Raw genomic sequence first — 12021 nt, forward strand, 5'->3', positions numbered from 1 at the left:
AGCTCTGTCACATACAGACTGAACTTTTGTCTGCACTGCTGAGAATCCAGTTATTGTAAAATAAACAAATTCTGACAATAAATAAGTCTTCATTGGTTCCACTGGAAACCTGCGGACTATAATGAAAGGTTAACTGTCCTTAGTTTCCCTCTGTGTTACTTCAGAGAAAAAGGGTATATTACCGCACACCAATCACTTTCACACCCAAATCACAAAAGCAAGAACAGTTGCATTTATTTGTGTGCGCAGACAAGGTTGTTAGTCGTCCAGAAGAGAAAAAGAAATAGTCAACAAATTGTCTTTACCAGCCTTCGATAACTAGCCAGTATGATATGGCTAGTTAAAAAAACAAAACAAAACAAAACACTAAGTACACAATATACACATGGGAAAAGCGCATTTGTTAAGTCCAGAAGAACACAAAGGACAGAGTTCAACATACAATACTCATTTTTAATAACAACAATAGAGAAGAAAGTATAAACCCTGTCAATCTAACATTTTAATTTGCCTGTAAGGTGCACCTCTGGTATCAGGAGACTAATGATACAGGGGGGGAGAACTGGTACAGTAGGTCTGTCGAATGTGACAATCGAAGAAAGTCAATGACATGATCACAACACATGCTCATGATGATGAATGCACTGAAATGTTTCCTATAAAACCGGTGGGAGAAATGTCCATAAAAACACGAGTCATTGAAAGTGTTCATTGAATGAGACTCATTATATAACAAGAAGGGGGACAAATATGAAATTCAAGTATCAAAATAACTAAGACACTGACAAGCTGAAAAGGTAAATTACAAAGGTAGTAAAAATCATGGGAAAAGAAACACTGACACAATCAACAATACATTAGGCAACATTTTGCATTTGTTTAAGGCAGTTGATTAAAAAACTAAACAGAACTAGGCATCTTCTTCATTCCAAGTTAAATATAAGCCTAGCCCTAACTTGTCACCAGGAGATCTGTTTACAAAATAACTACGCCTGACTCTGAAACTAAGCACTTTAGTTTGACTTGTCTTCTGACATCTGAGTGAGAGTAGAGTTCATATGGACAGCGGTGGGGTTGTGCTCTATATTTTTGGTCTTCTTCACAGTGAGGTTTGTCAGGGCTTATAAGGCTGGTGCATCAAGAGCGGTAAATCACTCTCAGCCTATTGTCTGGCACAAAAATCTAAATGGTTGGCACATATATGTGCACAGCATGGGAAGGCAGGGTCACTAGTTTCATCAGCTAACGATTGCCCTTCATGGCCTCCTTGGCTGCCAGGATGAGAGGTGTGAGACTGGAGAGGGGCTTCGCCAGCTTCAGGAACGGATGCTGCACACCAGGACAAAGATCGACAGAGACAAGAGGAGGAGGGGAAAGGAGAAAATGATTGAATCAAATGCAATGTAAATTTAATTAAAACACTGAGTAATTCAATAAAAAAAGAAAGTCAATAACAGAAGGAGTTATTAACCTGCAACAGCTCTTTTCCTCCGCCTCTCTTCTCTACATCCATTTCCAGGCAACGGTTGAGGAAATCTCTGAAGACTGGAGACAGCTTCTCTGGGTTCTGAAGCTCGGGGGTGCCGTTAGTGGCAATCAGATATAATGCCTGCAAGAGAGGAGGAGTTGAGAGAAAAAAAGAAGATCGAGAGCTGTGAGATCTAATTTCAGGAAATAACTCACTTGCAGCAGATGAATCAAGTCAAACTGGTAAAGTGAGCAAATTAAACGTTTTTTTATTAAATGACATGAACATCATGTTGTAAACACAAAAGTATCTCAAGGAAAAGCTTGTGACCCTGAGCATTTTCCATCTGCTAACCCTGCATTCAGACAGCCACCATGAGGTCCTTTCCTATTATACAGATCTTAATAATAATGACATCATCCTCACAATCTACTGTAGGTGATTTATTGGTAAAAAATAAGTTGGTAATCAACTGTAGAATGAGGATTTTCTAATCCAGATATTAGTATTTTCACATGAAAGAGGCAAAGTTTTTAACATGCAATGTGAACATATGCAGAGCAGCGTGTTTATATAAAATGAGTTAGAAGGAAATTAATGCTCACTAAGGCTGCAAAAAGTTGCACGATTCAATGGACTTGCTGACAAAACACAATAGTATTTATACACAAGACTATGAAGTAGTCATAGAGGTAGCAGAAAGTAATTCAATAAAAGGAACTGGACAGAAATATTTGTGTCTTGACAGCTTCAGCTAACAACAACTAGTCAGCTGTTAAGTGCTTATGCCTCGAATGTTGTTGTTAGTGCATGTAGAGAGAAGGACAAACTCTCATGAGACTTTTGTCCTGGTTTTGTGTTGACTCATAGAGTTTAAGATATTTTTTGGTATAAAATACGTTTCTGAGGTAATAAAAATTGTTTCACCCCTACATCACACTCTGCCTTTGACCTTTTTTTAAAAGTGAACCTAAATTTTCACACAGATGATTTAATTGGGAGACTTTCATATCAAAGTGTTGGAACTGAACATGTCATATAAGTAAGAATTAAATAAAAAAGGACAGTTAATTAAGACACCCTGGCTACCTGATTTTACACCACACTTCTCCATGTTATACTTAAGGTACAGAAAGGACAGAAAATGCTCTTTACTCACTCGTAGTGGGTTCTCGTTCAGGTAGGGGGGCTCTCCTTCAACCATCTCAATAGCCATAATTCCCAGCGACCAAATGTCTACTTTAGGCCCATAAGCCTTTCTGGTCACCACCTCAGGAGCCATCCAGTAAGGCGTGCCTACCATGGTGCTGCGTTTGCTTTGCTCTGGAGTGATCTGGGCGCAGAAGCCAAAATCGGCTGTCGAAGAGATGGAGAAGAGTAATTATATGGTAACAGTGAAAAGGCATTGCCATTAAGAAAAACAGTGATGACAGAAGAACAGGACTTACTAAGCTTGACAGAACCGTCCATCCCGAGTAACACGTTGTCACTTTTAATGTCTCTGTGGATGACCTGGTTCGCATGCAGGAAATCCAATGCTTGTAAACACTGCAAGTATGGGAGGAGACGGGGGGGAGAGTTCTTGAGAATTCAGTATTTGTTTCATTTTGATTCTTTCATATGAGTCTGGTTGTAAAGAGTGCGGCGTACCTCTCGGCAGACAGCAGCTATCTGGGCCTCATCCATACAGGTTTCTGTCACCACATCTGTCAGTGAGCCACCGGCCAGATACTCCATGACCACAAACAGCTCCTCCCCCATCAGGAAACTGATGTACAACCACAAATACACAACGTCACATACTGGTCCAAATATTATAATCTAATCCATCGCAGCTTTCATGACCGCTTCTTAAATTTATTCTAATCATAATTATAGTTTTTACAAAGCTGTGACGGTGCAGGTTTATTTTCACTCGCACCTGTCTAAAAAGTTGACAATGTTGGGGTTCTTCAACTCCTTCATCACTAGAATCTCGTTGATGATCAGCTCCTTCTTTGGCTGCTTTTGTAGGTTGATCTGTTTAATGGCGACCTGTAGAAAAACCGCAGCTCTGATTAAGTGCTGATGAAGTAACAATCTTTACAATTTAAATATCTAATGTCTTTTTGAACTTCCACTTTTTCTGCTTCCTCTAATCCTTTCTTTCAAAGTAAATCACTGTTCTTCTGGTGCTGTATTAATACTTACTATTGACTACAATGTGCTGATTGTTTAGTAACTTTCATTATACGGCTGACACCATTTAATCTGTCTCATGTAGATGCTGAAACATCAAACTGACCTTAAGATATAAAATATTTCTGTTAAAAGTATCTTTGTATTCCTTATGTGTGGCTACTTCATCCTGCCGTGTCCTTGGTTAGTCTTATAATAGTCTCCACATCTCCTCATCTATTCTTTAATCACTATTTACCTCCTGTCCTGTGGCAACATCAATGGCGGTGAATACTGTTCCTGATGCTCTGTGAGGAGACAGAGATGAGAAATTTACTTTAATGCACATTTCAACAAACAGTCCACTCAAGCTGATGTGCAAAGGTATTAAACAGTTTGCTGCATGAAGTGTTGCGCAAGGATTTGTGTGTTACTGACTCAACCCAACTTTCACTAGAAGACTTAGGATCTGTCCAGTACTGTCAAGGTTTTGTTGAGTTATCTGGTTTCACTAAACCTGACACTGATGATACTGGAAATCAGTCTCACAAAGCTGGTTATCAACTGGTAACCCAGGACATATTTAGCTTTACAAGACTGGAATATTAGGATATGACGATCAATATCCAATAAAGTCAATATCATCCAAGTGTGAGTAAATTGCGGCTGGACATGGTGAGTTTAAAAATGTAATTTTGCAACAGAAATGTCACAGATTTTGCTGAGAAAATGAAGGCCTCATTATTATTATTATTATGTTTATTATCATTATTATTAAAGCAACATTGCTTATATTCAACTGATGCATCTGCACTCACCCCTGACCAATTTTTTCATATCTGGTGTACTTCTTCTTGGGATCCCCAATGCTGACTATGGTTCCTGTAAATGAGATAACAGTCACATGTGTAAACAAAGTGATTTAATCTGTTGTGTTGCTGCAACAATAGATTAGTTATATAAATGAGGTTTACTCAGTTTGTCCATGATCTCCTCATCTGACATCTTGCCCTTCTTTTTCTGTCTGTCTGCAGCCCTGGAGGATGCATCGTCTGTACACGTGCTTGGAGCAGGGATGGGGTCAATAACAGAGCGAGTATACACCTGTGCAACACACCGAAACAATAACCAAAGACAACTGAATAAAGAAATAAATCTGAAGAGCAATATATAAGAAAGTAAAATATGAAAAACTGGTTTTAAAAGAAATCCAAAAAAGATCATTATGATGCTGTCAAGCTTATGTATTGCAGGGAACTTACACTCTTTGTGTGTTCTGGTCTTGGTGCCACAACAGGAGGAGGAGTTTCATCATCGTCATCATCATCGATGTCTTTGATATTCGGAGATGAGGGTTCAGTGCCTTTTTTGACAGGCTAATTCAAAGTGAGAGAAAAGATTAATGCACTTTATATGACAAAACAACAGAAACATAGCATGTGATTTTCAACAGAGTTGAAATACTTACAGACTGCGGCCCTGGAGTGAATGCATCTTTTTCTGTGAATGAAAAAAATAAACATATTTTATGACTACTTCTGGTCACTACTACATGATCTCAAAGGGTCTTAAATAGGCCTCTCTTTCGGGAAAACAATAGATTCCTGGTTGTTATCTACTCGCAGGGAAAGGTATTTTACCCACAAACAAGCAACAAGCAACAAGACCTATTCCCTCCACTGGAAGATAAAAAATGAATTTAGCAACTTAGTATCAATTCATAACACCCTGTAGTTTTCCAAAATAGCTTAAATCCAGTATTTAACATAGAGCTTTACCAGAAGATGAGAAGCTGAGGTACTTTTGACGACCGTTGCCTGTGGAGTCGTAGAACTTAAGAACGTCGAGCACAGCCTGCGGGTTTTTCTTCTGCTCTGACTTGGTGATGTTTGAGGTCTGGAGTAGTCGAGCCCATTGCTCTGGCATACCCTGTGCACGGCAGGTGGACAACAACAATGGTGTCAAAATGTCACGATAATACAGACTGAGATAAAATGTAACCATGTGTTTTGGTCCGTAGTCAAGTGTCAAACAGCGGGGGATTATTGAAAGTAAAAATATACGTGTGAGAATGATAAGACTGTGAAAACTCACAGTGAACTCCCCTGTGACAGCATCGAACCCAACATGTATGGTGTGTTCAAAATCTGAAGGTGGTGAGATCTCTGGTCGCTCTTTGTCTCGATCTTTCTTTCTACCACCTGAAAGAAACCAAAACCTTATTGAAATGACATGTGACTACATTTAGACTGATAACACCACTTAAAATTCTTTTATCCTAAAGAGGGAATGCTTAGATGTTTGTATTCTTGATCTCTCCCTCTCACCTTTCTCAGCCCCAGAGAAGATTGAGATGATCTTGTTGCGAGGTTTCCTCTCCTCTGGGACAGAAGGCAGCGGTTTGGAGCTGTGGTTGGCTGAGAGTGAGTCTTTGCTGGAGCCAGTGCTAAAGATGGTACTGCTCATCCTGACTGGAGGGGCTGGGGGTTTATCCTCAGGGTCTCCGTTATCACACATTGCTCTGGGTTGTTGCGAGCCTTACAGGGTGTCTGAGAGGGGCAGGGGGAGCGCGGCGGGCGAGGATGGAGAGGGTGACAAACAGAGAGGGGAGCAAGACGGCGCTCACATCAGCAAGAGGCACGGGTGTGCTCATGCACTACAGGAGGAGGTGCAGAAAGTGATGGCAGAAGAGAAAGTACCTGGGAGAGAACAAGACATTAGTATGACCATAAACATACTATAATAAGACTACAAACACAGCATGATGCAGTAATAAATGATCAGGAACTTCTTTCTCCAACATTAATATGCTATTGAAGCCCAGGAGTAGATAATATATTGAGGGAATATACAATAGTGTGGTGCAGAAAACAGTACACACAATCTGAACTCTTCTCAGTCTCATCATTACAGCACTGAGGCAAAACTTAACAAGAATTGCAAAGTACCACTACTTAATATTCAAATGCAACCCAGAGTGGACAAAAGGTGGCTCAACTGAAGCATAACAACAAATCATATGTTAATGTTTAACTAAGAAAGGGGGACAGAGCAGGGACTACAACATTTCAAGCTAAGGGAGAGACTGAACAAAGCTTATTTGACACAATTTTCACCCTCTGCTAGTCAGAGAAAGTCTGAGAAACGTTGAGAGCATTTTCAGCCATCTGTGAAGTATCTCTTTAGTGTCCTGTGTCCTATCTTAAGACCAACAGAGATGAGTAAATAACGGATAATGTAAGTTGCTCTTACGTTAACTTACTCCCACTTGGTACAGGAATGAAAAGCTGACACTTTATTGCTTCTTGTTTGGATATAAAATGCCCCCTTTTCGATTTGTAGTCCACATTTTTCCCCATATAACGGTATTTCTGCCCTCATGCCTATTAAAAAATGCCCTTCAAAAAAGGTAACAACAGGGGCGGCTAGCAAGCTAACGTTAGCACGACAAGCTACACTTACGTTTGCAATTCTGCGAGATCAGCGCTCAGCTAAAACTAACTAGTCTGACACCAGAAGTAAAGTGTTTACACCCGAGAAATGAACCTTTGCCAAGAGTTGGTTCAGACAGCAGTGCAGAGGTTTGCAAAGCGGCAAAATATCCAGTAGAAATCAGTTTTATTTGCTGGCTAAGTTAGCGAAGACGACGCAGGAGCAGCAGAGCTCACCGGACACTCACACACCAGTTAAACTTGAGCACAGCTGGACTTGATCCTCCTCCACGGTTTGGAAAACGTCTGTAAACCCGTTAAAAGTGCTTCCTCTGACTCATGGGGCCTTGATTGGTACGCAGTGCGTACAAATAACTTAGTAAAAAAAATGTGAATACAACTATTTACAGTGCAACTTTTCTTCTATCTTCTCGGCCCTTGGGTAATTCCGCTATGGCGAAGGGGAAGCGGAACTACACGACCCAGCCCAAGCCTATTCAATAAATGTTTCATATGAATGGTGTGTGTCTGTTATCTGTGTCCATAAAATACAGTCCAGTCTGCAAAGCTGCACCGAGAACACTCTGAGCTCTAATTACATGTTTGTGATCATCGTGGAAAAACATGGTGAAACTTCAGAAACTGGGAGTTAAGTTAATTCAGTCAGTCGAAAAGCATGTTAGGTAATGTAGTTCAACATTTATAGTGTGTGAATAGGGGACTGCTGATTGAACAGATTTCTACTATCAATCAGCTGGAGACTTTTAGTGTAAAATCAAGAGCCTGCTGAAGTAACGACACAACAAGCTGAGGTGGAAAATATATAACTAATCATGTTCATGGCCAATCAACATAATGTGGTCATTTTAAGATTATGAATAATACAAAATTTTAGTGTCTCAATTTAAACAATGCTATGGCAGATTTCTCACAGTATAATCTTTGAAATAGAGACTGCCAGCTGAAAGATCTTGTCCATCCTAATAACATTCAGATCAATCCACAAACCCCCATCTGATAAGATTTTTGCGTTTAGATGTTTTATTACAGAAAGTGTATGAAACCCATGACCAAAATAGTCATACATTTTGTCATTACTTGTCGTTACTTGTGGATGAAATTATAGTGAAAATAAATGACTCCCCTTTTTGCTGGGGACCCCCTGGAACCTCCTCAGAGATTTAACAAACACAAAAAAATATGGTACAGATGTTGCAACCCCTAACATCCAGTTTCCTATAATTTCCCCCTTGGAAAAAACATGTTATTCCACACTATCTGACAGTATTAGTAATATACTGTATATTCCACACCAGATTGATCCAGCTCTTCACTGAAGCTATATGATGCTCATGCTGAGTGAAATATTCAAACCCTTGACTCTATATTTTTATGGCTGCACTATTCTATCAAATGCACATATTCAAGATGTTCTGCACCTTGTTTTATATACATTTCCACAGAATACAGGTAGACATATTTGGTCAAAGTTAAAGAAAGGTTCAATTACTGTGATAAATATATATTCCATATCATTCAGCTTTGCTGTTCTGTAGCTGATCATGACCTATGACTCTATTGTAGATTATGGCAAACTATGAAAAAATGTCATCAAATATCATCGTTAGCATCACCTGCTATATACATTATATTTACAGCAGTCTTATTTACATACCCATTTTTAATGCAGTCTCAAAATAAAGGATTTTATAAAGGAGGTACCATGTGGCTGAGTATCATTACTTCAGTATTTTTTAACCAGCCTTATCTGTGGTTCTGTGTTCATATGCAGTTTTATGACTCTGCAATTATACTTTATGACCTTTTTGACAAAAGTCAGAACATAATAGAAGAAAACTTAAATGTCAACATAAGATGGAACATGTCCTTAGTTCACCAGGACAAAAATCACCGCAGAGCACACACAATAGAGCAAGTTAAGCATATTTTTGCATTTTATGTAATGGAGTGTAAAACATTGTTTGCAGTTGGGATAAAGGATTTCCTAACATCGTGAAAGGTGGTGACCAGAGACGTTCTTGAGTTTAGTGTCTCACACTAAGTAAATAAATGATCTTCCAGTATGCTCTGGGCTGTGTTCCTACTTCGGAGTCAGGATTATAACAGGAGAAGGTCAGTGTTGCTTAAAAAGCAAAGGAGTGACCAAAACAAATGTTTGCTTAAACGGAGCTGGTTCCAAGAAGCAGACTAACTGAGTTTTCTGAATTCTGTTGAATTTAATAGATGTTGAACAGTTTTAAACTCAATATCTCAGACTGATCCTGGTATCAAACAGAATCATATAATTATAAAATCATGAGTTGTTTAGCACAAAGCACATTGACCATCACTGTTTAAATGATTCGATGTTTCCACATGAATTTGGAAAGTGCAGCACAGCAGATCATTGTGACTAGAAGAGTTCCACCGCATACAGGCGTCACCAAAGACCCGTCACCAACTGGAAACTGTAAACTCATGTGGCCCCGCCCCTACAGGATAAAAGATATTTTTTAAGTGAAAAGGGGAAAAAAATGGAGTAAAAGTTACATATGCTCACATTCCATGTAAGATTTTTATATGAGTTCTGGAAAACCACCTGCTGACGCTGGGTTTTAACCCACAGACATGTGCTTGAATTGTCGGCAGTGCAGGGGGCGTTCACAACTGTATGAGGCTCTGAGTTGTTCAGCTGTGTACCTTAAAGGATGACAGAGTTTTAGATTACAGTAAACAATCATTTCCTGGCTCTGTCAGCTACATTCTTTCATAGACAAGAGGAAAATGTGAATACTGCCTTTTTTTTTTAGTTTTGAATTAGATTTAGATATAAAAACTAAATCCAAAAAGCTTAATACAGTGGGATCAACAATGACATCAGGCGATCATATTATCTTTTAGAGTTGTGAGTTCCTTTATAATATAAATTCACAGAAATGGAGGAAAAACAATCAAATTTGTCAACACATTTTAACACTACAGCTGTAGGTCACTGCACACATTCTGATGATGAGCTTCAAACTCAAACTTAATGTAAATATTGATCAGAAGGATAATCAGGTATTTTAACTTTCCTTTCTAGTTGTCAGAATTGGACACTGAAGTCACAGCATGTTGTGAAGGATTAATGTTGGTTTCGCATCACAAAACTTTGGAGTTATGTGATACACATTCCTGGTTACTTGTTTCTGAGAACAGAGACATACATGACTACTAGAATACAGATGATCCACTTACATTTTTCTGTCCGCAGCAGCAGTTCTGGAGATTCTATTTCAACAGATGTGAATGTTTTCCCAACAAATGAAGGCTCATGATAGCGGCCATGTATTGGAACTGTTACTTTTAGCAGTCTGGGGATTCGGTCATTGAGGGTGGGATACACATAGGTGACAAATCCTGAAGTCTTGTGAGCAGGCACCTCCAGGTCAATGGCTGAATCTAGTAATATCTTACAGAGGTAAATACAATCAATATATGAACACATAGTGCAGATGATTGTGGTTTGTAACATTTATCTCTACAAAAATATTGTGCTGTTTCTGCTCAGTTGTTTGTTATATGAAAGGTTACAAGAATTTTGTAATTAAATCTAACCTGCCAATCACTGTGATCACTCAGGGATGCCAGCTGATATGGATCAACGTAGACACCACTGGGCCATCTGTGAACCAGCAAAACTCTGACGTCACTGAGCACATCAGGGCTGAGCTCTACTGTGGTTACCACCTCCCTAAAACATATAACACAGAAATCATTACTCATTCCACTCATCAACTAGCCTTGAAGATGATTATTGTGCCACTTGAGAAAATACACAGCCCAAACCTGTGAAAACCTTTCTTGCCGATCTCCACTGAAACTGTTGTGGTTTCAAGCCACCGCTTCAGGAAACCACAATGGTTCTCATTCTTCTCACCTACAAAAATGAGTCGGTTGTATTGGTCAAGACCATAAGACTAGACAGAGCACAGAAACGCAATTATTTATTAGTTTTATTAGTTAATTAGTTTTTACAAATCACTGAAAAAGATGAGCACAATCAAATATAAATATGCTGGATGTTTGGACAGAGAAACTAATACTAAATGAATTTATAAATGTGCAGCAATTTCTGTGAAGATCATCAGATGAGTCTTTGGGTTAAACAGCAAAGCCACAATTTAATATCCACCCAAGATGATGCGCTGTTTTACGTGTTTTACGTTTATTTCTAAACTTAATCCTTCATGTCACTCTGTGATTCTTTATGCATAGTAAGAAAAAAGACACGTTTCTGTTGCATTAGACTACAGAAATCCCCACCCTTGGAAACCAAACTCAAGGTTTTGGTGACACAAAAGCAATCTGTGATTATCATTACTATAGTATTATACTGTGTATTATTATTATTATTTCAGCTAGGAAGTTTAACATTAAATCTTACCCTTTTCGATGAAACAATGACATGTCAGTAAACAGGCCAACACAGAGAACAGTACAAAATACATCAAACTGGTAATAGTGACTTTTAAAGAGCTCTTTACAGCCTGTTTATTCTATTTATTTAGCGACAAATATCTCATCTCCCCTTTTGAATTGTTTCCGGAAGAGAGCCTCGAAGGACCCTTTTGTAGTTCTGGGGGAGCTGCGATGATGCCGGACTAAAAAAAGAAAATACACAGACTTTCTTTATCCATATATAAGTATACATTTGGGATGAAATACCGTCTCCCAGGAGAATATAGTGCAACAGTTAAACTGGTGGTCAGTACAAGACATAAAATGCACAACATAAGACATAAGGACATAAACTGAACAAACATAATAGTGCAAGAAGCGATATTTTCTTCCTAGGATGGCGAAGTCATGACCTGCCCTATTCTGCCTCTGATTGGTTAGTACTCGGTGCCTTCGTTGTTTGGGTTGGTTAGGTTCAGGCATGAGGAGTTGGATTGGTTATGGTTAAGGTAAGAATATCAGGGT

General features: G+C 38.9%; 2 protein-coding genes across 6 annotated transcripts; both read right to left on the minus strand.

Moving 5' to 3' along the window:
• Positions 1-209: 209 nt before the first annotated feature.
• On the minus strand, positions 210-7547 carry pak2b (p21 protein (Cdc42/Rac)-activated kinase 2b). 5 transcript variants are annotated; one of them, XM_067597518.1, is made up of 15 exons: positions 7309-7547; positions 5953-6324; positions 5720-5826; positions 5404-5554; positions 5094-5125; positions 4888-5001; positions 4600-4729; positions 4444-4507; positions 3885-3933; positions 3390-3502; positions 3119-3236; positions 2917-3016; positions 2628-2824; positions 1472-1609; positions 210-1329 (listed from the first exon to the last, which is right to left on the minus strand). In XM_067597518.1, the coding sequence occupies exons 2-15, from the start codon at positions 6140-6142 to the stop codon at positions 1243-1245; spliced, it is 1590 nt and encodes a 529-aa protein (XP_067453619.1). In that variant the 5' UTR covers positions 6143-6324; positions 7309-7547; the 3' UTR covers positions 210-1242. The 5 variants fall into 5 exon arrangements, with proteins under 5 accessions (XP_067453619.1, XP_067453622.1, XP_067453620.1 ...); XM_067597521.1 differs by having other exon boundaries at positions 7305-7547; XM_067597519.1 differs by having other exon boundaries at positions 7294-7547.
• A 1441-nt stretch (positions 7548-8988) lies between these two features.
• pigx (phosphatidylinositol glycan anchor biosynthesis, class X) lies at positions 8989-11670 on the minus strand. The gene is made up of 6 exons (XM_067597523.1): positions 11483-11670; positions 10885-10975; positions 10654-10789; positions 10294-10507; positions 9656-9756; positions 8989-9548 (listed from the first exon to the last, which is right to left on the minus strand). Exons 1-6 carry the CDS (start codon positions 11544-11546, stop codon positions 9411-9413), a joined length of 744 nt encoding a protein of 247 aa, XP_067453624.1. The 5' UTR covers positions 11547-11670; the 3' UTR covers positions 8989-9410.
• Between the last annotated feature and the right edge of the window lie 351 nt (positions 11671-12021).

Source organism: Thunnus thynnus, chromosome 8, assembly GCF_963924715.1.
Source record: "Thunnus thynnus chromosome 8, fThuThy2.1, whole genome shotgun sequence".
NCBI classification, from domain to species: Eukaryota; Metazoa; Chordata; class Actinopteri; order Scombriformes; family Scombridae; genus Thunnus; species Thunnus thynnus.

Coding starts and splice junctions, on each gene's coding strand:
- pak2b (XM_067597518.1), bottom strand. CDS start 6,142: ATGTGTGATAACGGAGACCCTGAGGATAAACCCCCAGCCCCTCCAGTC. Junction 5,827..5,952: donor CTTCTCTGGGGCTGAGAAAG/GTGAGAGGGAGA, acceptor GGTTTCTTTCAG/GTGGTAGAAAGAAAGATCGA. Junction 5,126..5,403: donor CCTCAGCTTCTCATCTTCTG/GTAAAGCTCTAT, acceptor TTTCATTCACAG/AAAAAGATGCATTCACTCCA.
- pigx (XM_067597523.1), bottom strand. CDS start 11,546: ATGTATTTTGTACTGTTCTCTGTGTTGGCCTGTTTACTGACATGTCAT. Junction 10,790..10,884: donor GGCAAGAAAGGTTTTCACAG/GTTTGGGCTGTG, acceptor TATATGTTTTAG/GGAGGTGGTAACCACAGTAG. Junction 9,757..10,293: donor GCTGCTGCGGACAGAAAAAT/GTAAGTGGATCA, acceptor TCATCCTTTAAG/GTACACAGCTGAACAACTCA.